The 21,010-nt window shown below is 49.7% G+C and overlaps 2 protein-coding genes and 1 long non-coding RNA gene across 9 annotated transcripts in view; 2 read left to right on the top strand and 1 right to left on the bottom strand.

Moving 5' to 3' along the window:
- HOXD3 (homeobox D3) overlaps positions 1–6,072 on the top strand; it is a 29,749-nt gene extending 23,677 nt beyond the window's left edge. For all 7 annotated transcript variants that reach the window (XM_061379872.1, XM_061379911.1, XM_061379902.1 and 4 more), the window contains 3 exons: positions 69–152; positions 3,610–4,155; positions 4,576–6,072. In XM_061379872.1, the coding sequence (XP_061235856.1) occupies positions 3,660–4,155; positions 4,576–5,327 (1,248 nt within the window). In that variant the 5' untranslated portion in view covers positions 69–152; positions 3,610–3,659 and the 3' untranslated portion in view covers positions 5,328–6,072. The remainder of the gene's footprint in view (positions 1–68; positions 153–3,609; positions 4,156–4,575) is intronic.
- LOC133226407 (uncharacterized) lies at positions 6,056–6,787 on the bottom strand. The gene is made up of 2 exons (XR_009729498.1): positions 6,508–6,787; positions 6,056–6,214 (listed from the first exon to the last, which is right to left on the bottom strand). It is a non-coding gene; the product is annotated as an uncharacterized LOC133226407 (long non-coding RNA).
- Positions 6,788–13,983: 7,196 nt separating this feature from the next.
- Positions 13,984–15,581, top strand: HOXD1 (homeobox D1). The gene is made up of 2 exons (XM_061379849.1): positions 13,984–14,895; positions 15,037–15,581. Exons 1-2 carry the CDS (start codon positions 14,496–14,498, stop codon positions 15,306–15,308), a joined length of 672 nt encoding a protein of 223 aa, XP_061235833.1. The 5' UTR covers positions 13,984–14,495; the 3' UTR covers positions 15,309–15,581.
- Positions 15,582–21,010: the final 5,429 nt, after the last annotated feature.

Raw genomic sequence — 21,010 nt, 5'->3', positions numbered from 1 at the left:
AGCAAAGCCCTAAGGAAGAAAGTCCAAAACAAAGCAGTTTCCGCTGAGGGTTCTCATTTTTGTTGCAGGTCCGTGCCCACGGATTATCCAAAGGAACCTGAAGATCCTACCCACACAGTTAAAGTCAAAAATCAAGAGAAAACATAAGTGTGGTGAGTTCTGTAAATTTCCTTTTCCATCCACCTCCCGCTTCCCCCAGCGCTGCAGGCCCTCCCGCAGGGACCAAAGGCGCTGGCCCGCCGAGCGGGAAGCGCTGCTCGGCCGGGCTCGCCACCGCCTTCGACGCCAGATTATACCAATAAATACCAGCCCGCAGGAAGTCCCGCTGAAAGCCGGGTCAGAGGGAGCCGAGCCCGGCTGGGGAGCAGCCTTGCCCAGCACCCTGCCGCGGGGAGCGGGCGTCTACACGTGGGGGTGCTCCGTAGCTGATTTAAGAGGCCTCACGGTGGTCACTGCTCCGTACCGGAGCGCCCCCGCCTCTCCTCTGTCCGGGGACCCTTCCGCGCTTCTCAGTGCTCTCAGCGGGACCTCCCGGCTTAGGTCCAGGTCCAGGTCCAGCCCCAGCGGTAGGTGCCCGGCTGCCCACGGCAGCCCGCCCAGGGCAGAAGGTTCCCATCGCCTAGCTCTCCTGGCCGCGGCCCGGAGCGGCGGCTGGGTCCGGCAGTGAATCCAGCGTGTTCCTTATATACAGGGCTGCCCCGGGCCGGCTGCCGGGAAACGTGCCGAGCAGGGGATTCTTTTGCCGGGCTCCCTCCTACGCGCCGGCTGCTTTGCACTTCTGAAAGTGCCGTGGCTTGGGAAGTGTTTTCCTTTTCATTCCTGGCCGGAGCGTTTACTGCCACGGCGCTAGCAGTCATAAATTTTGTTACAAACCGCAATGACAGGTGCATTGATATGCACCCTGAGAGCTCCAGCTGCTTTAATAACCGCTCCGCTGGCCGCGCTCACCGCCTCTTATTTATTCGGTATCATATTAGATATTGATCCTCAGCAGAATTAAGTGTAGTGGAAGTTTTAGTAGAGAACTGCTTAATATGGAGGTGTCGAGAGGAAAGCGCAGGGTGGACGCGCGGGCTCCCGGCTTCTCCCCAGGTATTGCTGTGAGAGGGTCGGTAACCTCCGAAGGCCTTGGAGCCAGCGGCGGGACGGACAAAAAGCCCCATTATGGTGTCCAACGCCAACAGTTCAGATGAGGTTAACCTTTCTGGAGCAGAGGAAGGGAAATCTGAAACACGGACATGAATACGTTGTGGTTTCCTACCCTTGGAGACTCTGAGCCCACCTCCCACAGCTCGGGCCCACCATTTGGATGACACCTCTCTTTTTTTTTTCTTTTCCCCCTGGAGGCTGTTTCTGGCCAAACCACCAAGTGTTGAGCCCCTGCTTTGGTGTTACCTATAAAAACATCACCCCGGGCTTTGCACTCGTGGAAAATCAAACCCTGGAAAGGTCTCTCTCCCCTCTTTCTCTTCCTCACTCTCTTTTTAAGATCTAAAGATGAGCCACCAAACAGTTGAGCATTGTCTATGTGATTTATGGCCCATAGCCTCCTTTTTAGGTTCAAGCAGAGTTCACAAGCAGTTGGTATTTCAGAAAAGAAATAAGGCTTTTAACAGCTTAACAGCAATATTCTTTCTTAAGATTCTGCGTATTCTTTTGGGAACTATATTTCACAAGGCACATAAAAGCCTACGCTTAAGGCGGTGTTGTGCTAACAAAAGTCCTCAGTCCAGATCGCTCTCGAAAATGTAGATGATCGAAGTGGAAAACGAGCGACAGAGTTATTTTGCACACACACACAAAAAAATACTTTCAGGACTCGTCAAGATTGTCACAGCATATTAAAAAGCATCTGAATCGCCACCGCCCATTTCCATGGACAACTTTTTTAAACTAAAATTTTCCAGGAGAGGAAAACAGCTCTTTTCCCATTTCCATCAGCTTCGCAGATCATCCCAAGCTTTTGTTCAGGGAAGAAAAGGACCCCGGTGGTTTGTGACAGGGGATAAACCGCCGAGAGCGGCCGCGGATCTTAGCTCCCTAAGGTTATTCTGAATTATACAGACGTGTATAATCCCGGTGAATTTTAGGGAACAGATGAGCGGTACTTGGCGATACCAAAGGCTGCGGGACAAAGAGCACATCCTGGTAGTATTGCTCAAGTACAGGCCGGAGAACGGTAATTATCGGACACTGGTCAAAAATTTCTAGCTACTCTTCTCTGGTATGTTACTAGGCTTAAACCCTGAAGAAATAAAACGAACTCTGCAGATACGTTGAGTTACAGGCTTACATTGCCAGGTGAAGCATGTGGCAATTTACAGAATGACTAAAACTGTCGGACTAAAACTAAACCTATCCGACAAGAAAGAATAATGGCAGTGAATATTAAAAAAGCCGCAACAAAATCACAGAACAGTTTATATCTTGCAGAAAGTGCAGAGAAGTTGCAAGGGAAAAGGGAGCAGCACCCTGGCCCAAAACATCTGCCCCGAGGGGACAGTGAGTTTTCGGCTTAAACAGCCTGATCGGGAGGCGGGGAGGGGAGCGCCACAATTTCGCAAGCTGGAAAAAGAAGAGAAACCCGTAAAAATTATCTCCCATCTCTCAGGTTCTTTCTAATGGGGACAAATAAAAGGGACGAGAAACGCTGGGTGAGGGAATTTAATTCATCACAGAAATAAAACAGGGGAGCTGACCTGAGACTTCCTTTATAGTGCAAAGTGAAGGGAGTGAATGGCGCCGGTTACACTTTAACTCTGGAGGAATCCGGGTGAAGAAGGAGGGCGGGTTTACAAAGAGGACGGGATTTTTCTGCCTCTGCCCGGCCGCAGCCCGGGCTCAATCCATCATGTCAGATCTGCGCGGCCCTGCGCACGCGTGCCGGGCGGGCGAGGGGCACGGGGGACTCTGGGCTGAAATGGACCGGGGGGCCCTGGGAACACCACCCAGCACGGCCTTGCCTTGCTCAGTGGGAGCCCTTCCCTTGCAACCGCGGAGAGTGATTCGTCCGAATTCTGGGGGAACGGTCCACAGGCAGAACAAAGCAAGAAAACATTCCCCAAAATGCATCAAAAAGTGGCCCCGGGAAGTCCCGCCAACGTGTTCCCTTCCCCCTCAGCACCACCGCTCTCGGTGGCTCCTTGCCTGCTGTCTCCCTGTTCTTCCCTCGTGTGCCCTGCTCTTCTACCTGGTGTGCTCCAATTTGGCCTGGCTCCTGCCTGGTGATCCTGCTCCTTTCTTGGTGTCTTCTGCTCACTCCCTCGTGACTCTGGTCGTCCCCTGGGGTCCCCTGATCCTCCCTCTGGTGTCTCCTGCTCCTTCCTTGATGCCCCCTGCTCCTTCTCTGGTGTCCCTTGCTCCTTTTCTGGTGTCTCCTGCTCCTTGCTTTATGCCCCCTGCTCCTAATCTGGTGTCCTTTGCTCCTTCCTGGATGTCACCCGCTCCTTCCCATTTGCCCCTGCTCCCGCCCTGCCGTCTCCAAGGCCTACCGGCCCTGCCGAGGCGGTTGGTGCTGGTGTGCAGGGCATTCCAGGGACAGCCCGAAGCCTCCCAGCCATCGCCCCCCACTGAAGGTCTCTTTTGTGTCCCCACTGTCCCCCTTCCCAGGTGGATACGAGTGGCCCGGGCCGACAACGTGAGGCGCGGGGCGGCGGTCAATGTTATTTGAGCGGGGGCCGCGGGCCTCGGCGATCGCAGAGCGGAGGATGCAGAAAGCTGCTTACTACGACAACGCGGGGCTCTTCGGGGGCTACAGCTACAGCAAGGCCGACGCCTACCCCTACGGCGGGACACACCAGTCCTACGGCCAGGCTGGCCTGGACGGCGAGTACCCCGGTTCCGCCTGCTCCGTCCAGGGCTCGGCTCCCGGCCGTGCCCCGGCCCACAAGGGCAGCGAGCTGAGCGGCAGCTGCATGCGGACGGCGGGGGGCGGCCCAGGGGGCAGCCAGCCCTCGGGCATCGGCGAACAGCAGCCCCCGGCGCTGCCGCCCTCCTCCCCGCCCAACCCCCCTCCCAGCGCGCCCCCTCCGAAAAAGACCAAGGGAGGCCCCAACTCCTCGGGATCGACCACCGCCACCCTCAGCAAGCAGATATTCCCCTGGATGAAGGAGTCCCGGCAGAACTCCAAGCAGAAAAGCACCTGCGCCCCTTCAGGTAGCCCGACACCCCTGCCCCAGCCAACTGCCCGACCTGGGAGCTGGGCAGAGCCTCTCGGGCTGAGCCCCTGGCCCTGCACCTTGTCCTCTCCTCCTCCAGGGGCAATAGCCCCCAGACACGGCTCGGGGGTCTCAGCCTCACCGGGCGCTGCAGGCTGGGAAGGCTGGGGGCTCCTGCCTTGTTCCCCCCGACAGCCCAGTGGCAGAAGGCGCGGCCCCGGCGGCCTGGATGGGGCCGCTAGGGTCCCTGGGGGGGCAGCTGCGGGGAGGGTGGTGCGTGCAGGTCAGGGAGGGGTGGGAGGCCCCCTCCGAACTCCCTGCCCCCCCCCCCCCCCTCCGGTGGCCAGCAGAACGAGGGGGGCTCCGGGAGACCCCGGGGTGGCTTTCGGGGGGACCAACTTGTGTCTCTTTCCTGCAGGAGAAAGCTGTGAGGACAAGAGCCCCCCCGGGCCGGCCTCCAAGCGGGTGCGCACAGCCTACACCAGCGCGCAGCTGGTGGAGCTGGAGAAGGAGTTTCACTTCAACCGCTATCTGTGCCGGCCGCGCCGAGTGGAGATGGCCAACCTTCTCAACCTGACAGAGCGGCAGATCAAGATCTGGTTCCAGAACCGCCGGATGAAGTACAAAAAGGACCAGAAAGCCAAAGGCATCATGCACTCTCCCGTCGGACAGTCCCCTGACCGAAGCCCCCCCCTGAGCGGCACAAACCACGTCGGCTACTCCAGCCAGCTCCCCAGCGTCAACAGCCTCAGCTACGACGCGCCCTCGCCCACCTCTTTCGCCAAGTCCCAGCAGAGCATGTATGGGCTGGCCGCCTACACGGCGCCGCTGAGCAGCTGCCTGCCGCAGCAGAAGCGCTACGCGGGTGCGGAGTACGACCCCCACCCCATGCAGAGCGGCGGCGGCGGTTTCGCCAACCCCAGCCTGCAGGGCAGCCCCGTCTACGTGGGGGGCAACTTCGTGGACTCGATGCCGGCCTCGGGCCCCATGTTCAACCTGGGGCACCTGCAGCACCCCTCCTCCGCCAGCGTGGACTACAGCTGCGCCGCCCAGATCCCCGGCGGCCATCACCACGGACCTTGCGACCCCCACCCCACCTACACGGACCTCTCCTCCCACCACAGCTCTCAGGGACGGATGCAGGAGGCACCCAAGCTCACGCATCTGTAGCGGGGCGGCGGGCGGCGGGGCCCGCTCCCCTCTCCATTACCTCACTTTTCTGACGGGACAGTTACTTTGCTCTCGAGTGCCAACAGTGTTAGTGGATTTGTCTCCCCTAGCAGCTCCCTTCTTCCTTCCGCAGCCCCGGGTAGCTCCGCGAGCAAGAGCCTTTCTCTTAGAGCTGTGTTTAAGCATGACAGTGCAATATACTGCAAACCGAGGGACTGGTAAACTGGTAATGATGTACTTGAAGGTAAGTCTTAGAGATGCCGTAGTGTTAGCAGCGCGTCATGCTGAGGTGTTTTAGAGCAGGGGTGAGCAGTGGGAACTCGCCCGCGCGTAAACTTATTCCAGAGAAGTTAATTTATGAATTCTTCCGTAACGTAAGGATCGCATTGGACTTAACGATATGTATTTATTATTTTAAGCGAGACATTTTTGTATCACTGATTATTTATCCTCGTCTTAATGTATTTATGTGGGTATTTGTAGAGTTCCTTCACCAATACTTCGGGAGAGCGATTCAGGTCCGTGGTGACTGACATTTCACCTATTTAGTATATTCGGTCTGAGCTAGTTGAGAGAGTAGTCTTGAACAGTTGTAACAGTGGCTGGTGTTCGTAGTTTATGTAAGGATTAATTAAGACAGCAAGTCGTAAGTCATGAATAGAGTAAAACAAACTGTGGCATCACACAAAAGAGCCGTTACACTTAAAAAAAAATTAATAGTATCGGAGTTATTTTAAAAGTATTTATTTCTGGCTGGCCCCGAGCGCCGAGATGGCTTGGAGGCAGCTGGCTTGGCTGGGTGAAGCCACCCTTGGCTGGAAGCACAGCCGCTTGGAGGAGATGATCTACGAAGCAGGGCGCTAGGCCATCTTGTTTCAGATCAAATCCTGCGTACAAAAGCCTCGGTGAGGTTAACTTTATTTATTGAATGGGTATCTATCACACATATTATTTGGGTGGGCTATTTTATTTTCTTTCTTCTTCTTTTTTTTTTTTATAAAAATTGTTTTAAATTACGCTCTGGCTATCTGAAATAGGAAAGAAACTAGAAGCTTAGAACGCAAAAAAAAAAAAAAAATTAGAAACCCTCTGATAGTGCTAATTTCATTAAGGTCTCCATAGCAATCTGCGCAGCAGCTGCCGCCTCCTTTGTTATTTATACTGTTGTCTTTATACTAACCATAAATCAATTTTTTAGACATCTTTGGAAGCTCGAGCTTTTCCTCTTGTTTTTCATAAAAATAAACTTTGAAAGAAAATTGACAATCAGGTAGACGCAGCCGAAGGGCAGCCGCAGAGGCGGGGTGCGGGCAGGGGCGCCCTGCGAGGACGGTTCCGTCCCCCAGGACCGCTGCCGCGGGGCATCGCCGCCTCCTTCCGTCACCAACGGGACCGCTAACACGGGGAGGAATAAATAAAAATTAATTAAAAAATAAAAAAAAAAAAAGAAAAAGGAAAAAAAAAAACCCAACCAAACCACAGAACGATGCTCTGAACCCTCGTGTTTCCTCCTCTTTAGTTACACGGCTGTGTTGAATCCCTCGCTGGATTTACAGATACTTCTTTTGTAAACGTTGTCATTAAAGTCTCTTCCTGAAGGTACACGTCGCTCCGAGAAGACTGTTCTTACCGACTGTTCTTACCTCTTTCTAAAAGTGTCGAGTTCAAGATAAATCCGAACTTCCCTATTCCCCACCAACCCGTCTGACGCGCCACTTTCAGTCTGACAAACACTGCAGCTCCTACTCCATCCTCTAATGAAAGGACCTGGCATTCCTATTGTGGGAAATATTTTAACTCCTCCAATTCTGGTCAACACAGACAAGTTTTCTCTCTCTTTTTCTTTCTTTCTTTCTTTCTTTCTTTCTTTCTTTCTTTCTTTCTTTCTTTCTTTCTTTCTTTCTTTCTTTCTTTCTTTCTTTCTTTCTTTCTTTCTTTCTTTCTTTCTTTCTTTCTTTCTTTCTTTCTTTCTTTCTTTCTTTCTCTCTTTCTTTCTTTCTTTCTTTCTTTTCTTTCTTTTTCTCTTTCTTTCTTTCTTTTCTTTCTTTTTTTCTTTCTTTCCTTCTTTCTTTCTTTCTTTTCTTTCTTTTTTTCTCTCTTTCTCTCTCTTTCTTTCTTTCTTTCTCTCTCTCTCTCTTTCTCTCTCTCTCTTTCTCTCTCTCTCTCCTTTTCTCTCTCTTTCCCCTCCCTTCCTCCCTTCCTTCCATCCATCCATCCATCCATCCCCCTTTCCCTCCTTCCTTCCCTCTTTCCCTTCTCCCTTCCTCCCATTCTTTCCTTCCTTCCCTTCCTCACCTTCTTTCCTTCCTCACCTTCCTTACCTTCCTTCCTTCCTCACCTCCTGGTATTTATGTTTGGCTGGACAGTAACAATTAAAAATCCTACTTAGGGTTTTATTTTCCCCTCCATGCAATTTTAACAATGTCGTGCTATGTTGAGAAGTGTAACTTCTGTTAAATTTCACTTTTGCCCAAGCAAATTTGGATATACGTGTTGTAGATCTGTAAACAATACAGAACAGAATAAACGACTTTGTTCAGATACATATTTTAAACATTTTGAGCCCTAAAATTGTTTTATCTGGAAGTTTCCACACAAATTGTTTCATAGAAGCTCCATCCGGGAGTAAAAACCACATACAAATAATTAATGCAAAAAGTAAGGCTAAACACCACTTGTGAATTACACTTTATAATATTCCATAACTATATATATGTTTGTATCTCCAGAATTTTCTGTAATCAATGTACCCAGGACTGAGATTGTACATGTGGGGTTTTTGTGTGTTCTTGAAAACACCATGTATTTTGTACCACCTGCTTCTATATGTGAAATTGCAAGACACCCCTATTTCTGCAGGGCCATTCCTGGTGTAACCCAATGTGCTTTCCTCAAGAATTTCCCACCTCCGTGCTCTGTAGGTTGCTCTTCAAACAGTGTTCACTCTGATTTACACAATTAGTCCTTCATTAAATCTGTTAAGAAAGAAAAGGCCGTTTATAGGTAGCCCTTCCCACGATCTGAGGAAGAAGGGGGTTTGAAAGAAACCCTGACCACAAAAACGGAGTTATTGAGGCACACTGCCCTGAGATATTTTCGTATTGCAGAAAGATGGGGTTTGCAGACTTGGTTTCCAGTGGGGGGGAAGAGGAGCATGTGCGAGGGGAAATCTTGTAAATAAAGTCACTTTTCTTCTCTGTGACTCCAGCAGAGGTGCCTTGTTTGTGACACAGAAGTCCATGATGATAACCTAATTATTGGAAGCAATGTTACTTTAGTGAAATCACTGGCATTTTTACAATGTTTGTACAAGCATCAGCAATCTAGGGAAGAGAGACACTTTGGCACAAGCCAGACTTTTTCTTGGTCCATCATTTAAAACCCATAAATTATAAACAGCCCCCTTTCCACTCAATAGGAACTCAGATCTTTTGCAACAGCATCTGATGTGATGAACTCCAGTCACCTACTTAAAACGCAACTAGTCAGCCAAGACCAGGCCTGGGGCTGATCTTAGCCTTGCCTTTCTTTGCATGTAGGAGTCATATCATCCCTTCCCCTCCTTCCCTGCTCCCTCCATCTGCTCCAGACCTGTAACAGGGTCACTGATCCAGGGCCTCTCAATGTTGGCAGCACTGCTGCAGTGTTTGGGATAGAGAGCTGCTGACAGCAGTGGTTGAGGGGCGTCAGGGGTGTACTGAGCTTCAGTGAGTCTGTGCAGGTTCCCCTCTTCAGATCAGTGGGTTTTGGGTCTCCAGTTGTTGTTTTGGCTCTTATGGTAACTCACTATTTAATGGGGGCCCAGCAGTTTCCCTGCTGCAAAAGAGATGAAGCTTTGTGTCCTCTCTATGCAGTCAGTGCTGCACCTTTGTACCCTGTTTTTTTTGAGGGGTGTCCCATCCATGTCCCTCTGTCTAGGGCCTGGTGAGCAGCACCAGGGCAGGGGAACCCAGTCTGGCACAGCCAGGAGCTCCCAGGGATTCCACTCTCTTGCAGGTGACACTTGTGTGAGGCTGGGGAAACAAAACCAGATGCATCCTGCTTCATTAGCAAGTGGTCCCTGGGCAAAGCAGGGTTTACAGCCATGGTTCCTAGGTGGTCCAGGGAGGGATTCCAGGGCACCCCTTATGGCTGCCACCATGGGACCATGCCTGTGTTGTCTGGGCTGCACCAACCTATCCATGGGTAAAGAGGAGGCAGCTGGCTGCAGGTGAAGCAGGCAAGGACAGGTGGCAGCGGAGTCTGGCTAAGAAAGAGGGAGCCCACCAGCATCAGCTAGAAGCCCCCTGACTTTCTTAGGGACCCGCTGGATCATTGATGCTCCATGGCGAGAAGTCTGAAGGCAGGACCCACCACTGGGGTCTGCACCTCTGAAACAGCCTGCAGATAGGTCTAGGCCCAGAAGGGATTACTCTGCTGAGGAACAAAGAGGGTAAAGTGGTTGGGGGTGCTGGGGTCCTGCTGGGACGGTGCCTCACTGACAGCTGTCAGCCAGGGAGGCAGGGAAGGAGCTGGAGCTCCCAACACCATCCTTCTATGTGCCAGCCTGCTGTGTGTGCCCAGCAGCCACACACAATTGCAGCCCAGTGAAGGCACAGCATGCTGTGTGGTGGAGAGGCCCAGGCATCCAGCAGACCTGCCTGGGAACAAAAGCTGGAGCCAGACGGGCAGCACAAAGGGGCTGGTGCTGCTAGGGCAATTAGGGCTGCGGTGGTTGGCTGGGCACCATGTGATGTTATACATAGACAAAGTGGCTACCTCTGCTTTTAAAAGGCACGAGATGTGCTGGACCACAGCTCTGTTGGCCATAGCCACTTTCCAGGGACTGAGCGGCAGGTTAATCTCTGAACGGGCTCTCCATTCCCATGTGAGCAGCAGCAGTGGCAACGTGGTCCTGGCTGGCAGTGGAGCTGGTGGGGGAGGGAGGAGGCTGGCTCTATTAAGGGTCATCAATCACATGATGAACACTTTTCACTCGACAGCGATTCCTCTGACTTCTGTTCTAGCCTGAGCCAGCTGGGACTCGATCAGAAACTCCAGCAGCAGAGGCAGAGCCCAGTCCTGGAGCCCCAGAGCCATACAGTAATATGGCAGGATGGGACTGAGCCCCTTTGGTCAGAAAGGCTGAGATGCAAAAGGGGACACAGCAAGGTGTCTGTACCAGCACATCCCCAGACCTCTGCAGAAGCTGCTTGGGAGCAGACTTTGGCCTTTGTGTTCACCTTCAGAGCCCAGGATCCTGGAGCTCCTTGAACCCAGAAAGGCTCAGCTGCAATGATCATATGCACAAAGCTTGAACGAAATCAGTATGGGATGTGTACTACTTGTAGTATGGGGTCTTCTGGGTAAAAATACTCTTGAATGTACAAGTTGAGCACTTCTTTCTTTTTAATTTGTTGATGTGCATTTTTTCTTGCAACAGCAGAAGTTTTGAAGAGGGCAGACAACCCCCAGCCCCTGTGTAGTGATGATCTTTCCTCCAAGGAGCTTGGGCCACTTTTTAGGACCTTTGGGAGTAAGAAGGGCTAGGCAAGGCGGAAATCGTGGCTGCAAACCCTTTAACATCTCTGTTTTGCACAGAGCAGCATGGCTTACCTTAATACCTCTGGGTTATCCATACATGTATATTTTCCTACTAAATTCATAGCCATGGGATAGGAAACAGCATTATATAGCACAGGGGCTCGAGTGGAATTACTCGTCTTGGAAAACCTTCACAGAATGAGGGGGAGACTCCTTTTCTCTGTGTTCATGTGGAGGATCTTTATAGTTAATCTCACAGACTGCGAGAGCAGAGGTCTCTGTCCCAGGCCTGGTGAAACTGCCCCAGGGGTCAGCCAGGAAAGCAGAGCTTGTGGCAGGGAAATACAGATGGCAGAGGGAAACACACTTTCCTCAGGAAGAGCACAAAATGCCCTGCCTGTCTGGAAGGGCTGTGCTTGTGCTGGAGCTGAGCCTGCCCCACCCCAGAGCGGCAGAATGATTTTCCTTCTGTGCCCTGGGGTCTCTGCACATCCCTGGTTTTATTCACACTTTACAAAATAAACTCCCCAGAGCTTCTCCTTTTTCTTTGCTAGCCTTGCTCTCCAGGGGCCTTTTATGGTTTGCCTGTGTTAACAGGGACAATGCTTAAATCCCCAGTGTTTGCTTCTTTCTCTTTGGGATGCCCACCCATGCCCTGGCTGTCTCCACACCATGGAGTGCATCCCCCCATACCGCTGAGAACCATCTCTCTCTTGCTGTTATGTTGTGGCAGCAGAGGGGCAAGGACAAGGCCATGCTTGAATCAGACCTTCTGTATCATTTTCTTGAGGACTGGGTTGAGCAGGGGTCTGTTAAATCTCCTGTATGTTATTGAGACAAGCACAGATGGTGGAGGCTTACTCCACAGAGGAAAGGCAATGTGCACCAACCTCAAAGTAGTCCTTGTGGCTCAGGGCTGCCATTGCCTTCATACATGTGCTGCTCAAGTGCACTTACCAGTGCACTGCTGGTAAGCATCTGCACTCAACAGTGCTTTGGGCTTTTTCACTGGGCTTGTTTCTGTATCACGTCTTAATTTCCCAGTGGCTGTGTCAGGCTTGGCAGTGGCCCATGTGCTCCCAGAAGTGTGGCACAGGGGTTGGTTTGGTCCACTGTTCTCACAGGGGTTCCTGCACCAGCAGCTCCTCTGGCTCATGCCACCACTGCACCACTTGACAGACAGCCCCAAACCTCCCAGCCATTCTCAAATTGCCTTTGACAGCATCACATTCCTCCCACCCTTCTTTTTAACTCACTTTTCTTCTTCCTCCTTTTGACTTCCAGGAACTCTTCCCTATTAGATCTCTTGCAAAAAAAACCCCAACCAAACAAACAGCAAAGCCAGCTGCAGTCTCTCAATTTCCTATCACTGGGACTTAGCCATTTAAGTATGAACACTGTGAAATTCAGAAGTGTAGAAATTAGATCCCTGTCAAAAGCCAAAACAGCAACAAGAGATGCTCTGCCTGTGTTTAGCCACTGATTCCTGCTTTCCTCATCCTTGAACAGTACTGCAAAAACAAACAGGTAGTGAACAAGAAACTCAGTAACAGAATCCAGCTGTGTGAATGGAAAGATCGTATGTTGGTGTGAACGCGGACAGCTCTTCTAGCATTTAAAACAGAGATTTAGGTGTAATTAAACCAGTTGTGTTCTGCAAACAGAAGACTCAAGTAAAGCAGCAGCCCTCCTCCAGAGCCAGTGCTATTTGCTTCATTGCAGGCAGGAGTTTTTACAGCAGGGGAGACTGAAAAGCACAGATGCTCTCCTGCATGGCCAGCCTTTCTCTGATAAAGAGCTTGGTGTTCCCAGGCATCTGTTTTGTCAGAAGATGACATTTTCCCAACTGCTCTGATTGCCACGGGTGTGCTGAGCAAGTTTGTATCATCCATAATTTAACCCCTCCCTCAAAATGTAGGTTTCTTGACAAGGTGTATTTAACTTAAACTCCTAATGTATACAACCAAATAGAAATACAGGTGATATCCCATTACTAGTGAACAGGGTAGCATAGATGAGGCTGTGTCTGTAGAACACCTAACTTCGTGTCTCTGTGCTTACAGTGACTGCTCTGTCTGTAGATCCCAAGTCCAAGCACATTCATGCTGCAAAGCCAGCCTTTGCTCTGTAATAGCTGCCTTATAGCAGGTGGGTTGGATGAGCTGGGAAGAAAGCAGGGCTGATAGAAATTGACATTGCTGATCATAGCCCATACGCAGTGAAGCACACCTATGTCCTTGCGGGCTTGTATCTGCCTGTACCAGATATGTGTCCTGTCAGGGCCTCTGCAGGAAAGAAATAGAACAGGCATGCTGTGAACCCTCAATTGGGTGCAATAGTGGGGCAGCTGGGGCTGAGCTGCAGAGCACTTCTTCGTGGGAAAGAGTTGAGGTTGAGTCAGTGAAATGGTCTGATTGTGTCTCCCAATGGTGTCCCTTCTCTGCTGCTAGCCCTCTGAAATCTGTGGAAGACCTTGTGTAACTTTTCTTTTTCTGGAGATCCTGGCTGCCCTTGGGTGGTTGTCACCATGTCAGGTTCTCACAAAATTTGTGGGCTCTTCTTGACCACAACAAGCAGCACTTTGGCCAAGAGTTCATTGAGCTATTTGGGCTGTTGAGTCAAAGGCACTGGATGAAGGCATTTAAAGTTTGTGGTTTTATTCAGAATTATTTTTTTTTTATAAGGTACCACCTTGAATTTCCCAACTGATTTCACATCCACTTCCTAAGACTTAGAAGGTTACATGTGCAATTTGAAGCAGCATGATGCAGCTGTTGCTCATGTTCTTTGTCTGTCCAATCCCAAGTCACCAAAGCCCAAGTGTGCTCTGCCCAGAGTACCCTTTCGCTGTTCTGAACTGCATTGACACATGATTATCAATTGACAAGTTAGATAAAACTCATCATTATCCAAATCAAGCATGTGTAGCTCAGACTGGATGGTCAAGTGTCACTTGGAGCCATGTAGGGAAAGACCATCCCTTTTGAAATCCAGGCTTCACATCCTTCACACTTGCTCTTGTTGCCTGCAGTTCTGGGGGAATGAAACCAAGAGAGAGAGTTGGAGTGGCTGCCTGGGCAGCGCAGCTTGCTGCAGTCTGCCAGGTGAAAGCGCTCTGTAAACAGTACTGAATCGCCAAGGGAAAAATGAAAGCCCATTAACGGGGTGAGCCCGGGGATTCAGTTTTGAGAGGCTGCAGAGCACTTATCTGGTGGAGCGAGACCATTAAGTGCCGCGAGGTGCAGCAACCCCCCGCCGGGTGAGGATAGCCTCGGGGTGCCTGCGCAGTCCTCCTCTCCCCCGGGCTGCGCGGATTCCCGTGGAAGCTCCCGGGGGCTTGGCCGGCAGCAGGGCAAGGGGAGGGGGCAGAGCTGCCCTGGGAAGGGAGCCCTGCCAGTCCAGGGGAAGCGGCCTGTCCCGTCGGAGTGTGGGGAGGGCTCAGGGTGCTGCCCACCCGCAGTCCCGCACTGGCCCTGGGCAGGTGGCCGTGGGCCGTGAAGCCCTCGGCACCCGGGACCCCCGGTGCGGGCTCCCCGCGCAGGGCTCCCATTGGCCACGGGGCGGGACGTGCCGCCCCACTCCCAGCCCTATATTAGGGAAATATTGCCCCAGCGGGGTGTGGGGAGTCGTGTTGCCCCGCAGGCCATGGACCTGGGGTACTTTCCCCTCGCCTTCCCGCCGGGGCTGTGCCGCGGGGCTCCGGAGTCACCCTTTTCCCGCCGGGCGGACGGCACCTTCCTGGCGCTGGGTACCACAGCCAGCGCCGCGTCAGCCCCGTCGCCGGCTGTTTGCGCAGGGGCAGCGGGGTGCACGGCCGCCCCCCCCGCGGCGCCGGGCTCCAGCTACCGGCCGTCCCGCGGAGCCGGGCCGCTGGGCTACACCACATCCATCTTCCCAGGGAGCGGCCGCCCGCCGACGCCTCCGGAGCCCGGCCCCTCCTGTCCCGGCGCTGCCCCCGCACCCGGCTCCCTGGCTCCCGTGGGGGCCCCGGCAGCGCCCCGCACCTTCGAGTGGATGCGAGCGAAGCGGAGCCCGCCCGGGAGAAGTGAGTGGGGCGGCGGGGCGCGGGCGGGGGCTGCTTCCATCCCGGCTCCCCTCTGCTCCCCTCTGCTCCCCTCCTGTCCCGACCCCCGCCCAGCTCCCTTCCCCTTCCCCCACTGAAGCGCGGTGTTTTTCGGCGTTGCAGGCGGCGCGGCGCCGTGCAGGGAGGACCCTCCCGGCTGCCCCGCACGCACCAGCTTCAGCACCAGGCAGCTCACGGAGCTGGAGAAGGAGTTTCACTTCAGTCGGTACCTGTCGCGGGCTCGCCGTCTCGAGGTGGCCCGCTCGCTGCGCCTCCGCGACGCCCAGGTGAAGGTCTGGTTCCAGAACCGCCGCATGAAGCAGAAGAAGCGGGAGCGGGAGGCGCTGGCCGCCCCCACCGCCGCGCCCGCGGATGCCCTGGGCGGCCAGGCGTGAGGCCCCACGGCTCCCCAAGGAGGGGTCCGCCGGGGACGTCGGGGCAGAGCTGGATGCTGCGGCCGGCGGGAGACTCGCGGTGTCCTTTGGCGCGGGACAGCGACGATGCAGCTCCGCTGTGGTTGTTGGTATTTTCTTTCTGTCTCTATTGCAACTTATTTACACTTTTATTTATGAGGATTCAGGGAAAGGTGCCAGCTCGGAACGCTGCTGCTCGAATTCTGCCCGAGGGAGCGGGCTGGCACAGCCTGGAGATAACGGGGACTGCTGCTCCACCGGCTGTCCTGGGTTCGGCGGCTGCCCAAGCAGCCGGCCCCTTCCCCGTTTTGCATTTAAGGAGAGATACGCAGGCTAGGGCAGAGTTCATGCAGAAGAAGGAGGGAAAGGCCGAGATGGCAGAGCAGAATAGAGCAGAGCAAACTTCTCACCGGAGTATGAGTCCAGGATCCCCTTCTGGAAAAAGTGCCCTTGTCTTGTGCCCTACCCTTTGCAAAATTGCTGCAAAAAATACGCTGTTTCTGCTTGTATTTATTCCTCATTCGTTCCTAATCCTTATGCAGCTAGTTTAGTCCAAAATCTGCTTAGTAACTGTGAGGGAAGATTTTAAAAGAAAGTCAGTCTAAGGAGGAGCACCTCTTCCCATTCAAATTGCAGAGGTGCTGGGATTTTCGTTACAGACGCTGCACAGGACCAGACAGCAGCCACTCCACTGGCTTCCAGTACCTCTTGCATGTGCCTAGGCAAGGACAAGACAATATAAAACCTCTTACAGCATCTAGATGTAAGATCATCCAGCTCTGCAGGCTTGATTGTATCTTACAGTTAAAGAAATGGATCATGTGAAACCTGTTTGCAACAAGTCTTATCACATGCGAAACCTCAAGACCTGTTCCAAGTGCAGAAGAATGCTTGGGTTTGACCACAGTACTCTGGCAGCAAAAGACCAAGAGGATTCCTGGGTCTTTTACTTTGGGCTACCCATTCAAAAAGAACAATTGATTACCGCATACGAGTGCAAAATTCACCAGTGTCCTTCACTTGTCCCCATTTTATCTTTCCCAGAGATAAAATAACTGTACTGAAGTGCATTGAAGAGTCAAGTTTAGATTCTTTTCCTACCTGTGAATTGGAAAGCATAACAAGAATGTGGAGAAGAATGGCATCTGGATTTATGGGAAGGTGATTTTATTTATTTGTGGGACAAAATGATTTTGGACAGCACATTCGTTGCTCTGGATTTCTGCTGGGTGAAGAACAACTTGTAGCAGGAGGGGAGATGTATCTCAGGGGACCTGTGAGCACTAAGTTCCTGTTTGGAAGCCAGCCCGAGACACAAATAGCTGTTGGTCTTTGCTGGGTGCTTGTTGGGCAAATCAAGACAGAAGATGAAGATGGATGTCTCAAGTCAGAAAGTCCATAATGTTGGGGATACTTATTCTCTGTAATACCTTCCATTTTCCAATGTACCCCTCTGCTTATAAGCTTTCCTATGAAGATTTCTCCCTTGGACTGGGAAGCCACCGCTGATGGCAGCTTCAGCAGAGGTTGGCAGGAGTCCTGGGAAACAGTGTGCTCCGAAAGCCAGGCAGACATGTTGGGATGATGCCATGGTGAGCATGAGCAGGCGGCGTCCTTGGCAAGGAGATGGGTGCCCCTGCAGTGAGCATCTGCAGCAGGGGACCTTCTAAGACAGAAGGATTTGGTTACATGTCATATCCCAACTGTACCTGGAAAGTACAATAAAGATAGAGGCTCGCAGTTGTGCATGCACACAGGGACATTTTTGTTCTGTATATGGTGTTACGGATCATGTCCCACTGATTCACTTCACAGGTTATCACAGAAAAATTCTCAGGACTGAAGTACTCGTGTGGAACTAGTTGCAACCAAAATATACAGTTTTCAATTCCTTATTAAAGTAATAAAACCAAACAAGTGTTACACTGCAGGCTGATCATTCATTAAGAAATAGGAAAAATTATTTCTGCCACCTGTTTTTGAGAAGATGCTATTTAAAGCAGAATAAAGCGAAATCTGGTAAAATTAATAAAAACTCAAGGAAATAAAATTTAATTTGCAAGCTGAATATTAAAGAAGGCAAGCCAACTATTAATCAACCCTTTTCAGGTGTTCTTAAGGTACATTTCTACCAAGTCTCCTGATAGTTTTCGTTTTTTAAACCACAATAAGCATAGACAAGTAGTCGGAATAGCCCATCTTTCTAAGCGCATATGGTTCACATGCAAACTTTAGAAAACAGCTGTGTTTTCAGTTACCTCCAGATTTGTCACATGTCTATGGGATTGCCGGTTTGTCAGCCTTTTATTTTTCTAATGATTTTGACATTTGTGCTGGGCACTTCAGGCCAGAGGAATGTTTTCCATCCTGCTGGCATGCTCCTGCGCTACCAACATGGAAAGAAAGATTCTCATTGATTTCAGTGGTGCTGGATCAAGACATTACAGCACACTAAGTCTTTTGTAATGAATGTTTTCATGCGGTATATTTTCCTGAATAAATAAATACATGTGCCGGCCTTGTAGCAGTGCACAGTTCTGTATCCATCAAAATGACACAGCCTGAATATATAGAGATTTACTTGCAAATTAAGATGAAACCTTACAACTCTTTTATGGCATTCTGAATCAATTTGCTGTTATGAACACAACTGTATTGTGCCTTAAGAGCCAGTACTTAGTATTAAGTGCAGTTTCTGCTCACGTGACAGTGTCAGTTTAATAGGTTCTTTCTTCTTCACCAGCAGTTTTAGCTGTATGAGGATTAGATAGTGTTCCTTTGCACCGTTCTGTCAGCAAGATACCCAGAGGAAGGAGCTAATGCAAGTCATGTGCTAATTCCTGAATAATTAAATGCTTGTGATATACATGGGTGCACACATGAGCCAAATAAATGATAGATAAGGTCTAAGATTCCCTCATTTAACATTAATCCCATTAATTGTGTCCCACAGACATTCAGTTTGAAGCCTAGCAGTTGGAAACAGGTTTTGGATTAGGCACATGGAGGTAAGAGCACAACCTGCAGTTCTCACTGCAATCTGAACAAAATACCCACCACCATATAATTTATCACAAGTTATGAAAATACTATTTCCTGGCCTTATTTTCTCTCAAACATCATTAGAAAACACAGAAAGACCATTCTCTTTCAGTCATATATTAATTTTTGCCTACTGACTGTTGTTCAAAGGGCCACAGGCTACAAGCGGATATGAACAAAATAATATTTTTCATGTGTTCCCATTTTGCCTGAAACAGAACAAAAATATTGATTTGGAAGGCTTCCAAGGAGAAAAAACTTGTAAAATTACTGTTCCTAAGTGGTATACGTGAATGTAGAGAATTCATATCCTTTGGGTAGGTAACTGATAACAGAAAATCACACCTCTCTGAAAACCAAGCTTAGGCAAGAACCCAGGCTTGCTTCGGTATCTGGCTTTCCATGCAGAATTGTTGTGTTGCTGCTTGCAAATACAGCACAGGGAATGCTTTGCCGAGGGTCAAACCAACGACTCCAGGATATGGTATAAACTGCAGATACAGGTTTATTTCGAGCATGAAAGAACACAGCAGTAAGCCAGAAAACAAAAATATGCAACCCAATCACCACATTTTAATCTCCCTTTAAAAGTGTGCCATTTCCTCTATTTATTGGTAAAACCTGGAACGGTGGCTTATGCATAAACCTGTACAGATTATTAGTAGAGGAGAACAGACTATTACCTCTTTTAAGAAAAACCTTTGCAGGCAAAGTTACAAAATGGAAAGACCTCCTTGTAGTTCCAAGCACTTGCCTCTAACAGCTAATAAATCATACTTATGATGTGTCCTGCACTACTCAGCCTAAATTCCAAGGAAATCCCGAGAACACTTGCAAATCCCCGATGGCCAAGGAGAAAGAGGTATGGAGAGAAACCCCAAACAAGACATGGTTGTTACCAGTTTATCACTAAGAGGTGATTGAAGTTTAGGGGAAACACATTCTTTTCTATTAGTGATGTATGGCTACATACATGACTCAATCTCAAGCATTATTTTTTATGACTTTTCTTAATGTCAGTGAACTAGAAGAGTCTTTGGCCAGGGAAAAGCACCCTGTTGAAAAAAAGGAAGGTGAACCAAATGACAAATAACTCTGCTCCCTAAAGTAACAATGTCTGTTATTCATTCTTCCCCCAGCCATATCTAAAAAATGCCCCCCAAATAATTATGGGCAATATATAGGAAAAGATACTTCCCAGAGCAAGTGTCTTATTGTATTTTACTTTTATCCAGAAATTATTTGCTATTCTTGAGCGCCAGCCAAGTGAACAAAGTAACCCTCAGCTGTACAACATGTGAACCTTCCTTGTCTTAAAATTATGCCTGCACAGAGTGTTAAAGTCTCAGATAAAGATACAGTCCTTACAACTATTTGCAAGCAGAACAATGCTTCCTTTATACTGAAAATATTTAGACCACATGCCCACAAAAGAGCTTTTCATAAACAGTTTTGTTTTTCTTGTGTTTTTGTTTCCTTAAAAAGCAACAGATCCTGGTGATTAGCAGATTGAAAACCAAGCAGTTTAAGTAAACAAACAAATACATGAACAAATACAGTCAGTTCATTCTCTACCAGCCCATCAGACTTCCCAACACCTGGAAAATAGATATTTTGGCTACACTTCATCAAAAAGCATAGTGTTACAGATAACAGACCACAATTTTCAGTTTATTTTGGAAACCAAGGCACCTTTAACGAGGATAGCATATCATGCCTTGTGAAAACGTGTAACAGGTCCAACTCCAGCAGTCTGGCCCTGGCCTTAACAGTGAGACCCCTACACCTACCACCATGGGGGACATACCTAACCTGGGTGTTTGTTCCCTTACACAGAGAACAAAGAACTTGGCAATGCATCGATCCATGCTGTTGTGGGTGTGCGTAGAATTACACCCATATGTGAATTCAGTGGATCAGTAGAGCTGCTTCTGCTGGGCAAAGGAACTATTCCTTCTGCCCATACAGCCTGAGAAAAAAATACCTGCATCCCAGTAATATGATTTTGGTGGCATTAATTACAGCAGGAGAACCTTGAGAGCTAAGGCTTTCCAGCCATTACTCTTCATCTTAATGGTTGTGCTACACTAAATCTACAGTTCTAATGCCCCTTTTTATGTTCCTTTAACAAGTAAGCTAGATTAAACACAATAAAGTTTATAGTGGTATTTGAAAATAGATAAAAATCTCACTAAATTTTTTAATGACTACTCAGATCAGATTTTGCCCAGTTACTGTTCAGATAATGGAAACAATTTCTAATCTTGGCAGTCTCTAGTATCAGATCCATATGTTAAGCACAGATATTGGAATAATTATTTTTAAAGCACACACATTTATAGATTTATAAATTATACCATTTATGTGGGATAACGTTTTCTTCAACATCAGAATGTATAAAATCCAATGATAATTATGAAACAGTGATAAAACCCCATCAATAAACAACATCTTTCTCTTTAGAAATTCAGCTGAGTAGAAATATAGGTACCTGACACCAGTGGGTTATCAAAGCTGTTTTCTCCTACTGGAGAGAGTAGAGCCTAAAACATAGCTCACACAACAGGGTGATGTCTTATAACAGGTCCAAGATTTTGTAAAATGTTGTGATTGTAACCAGCACTGTGAGCACTGTGACTTTC

The sequence above is a fragment of the Neopsephotus bourkii genome, unplaced genomic scaffold, assembly GCF_033783945.1.
Source record: "Neopsephotus bourkii isolate Nb327-2 ecotype Australia unplaced genomic scaffold, CSIRO-AGI_Nbou_v1 NB_196, whole genome shotgun sequence".
In the NCBI taxonomy this organism is placed as follows: domain Eukaryota; kingdom Metazoa; phylum Chordata; class Aves; order Psittaciformes; family Psittacidae; genus Neopsephotus; species Neopsephotus bourkii.
This window is presented reverse-complemented; position numbering and strand designations above follow the sequence as displayed.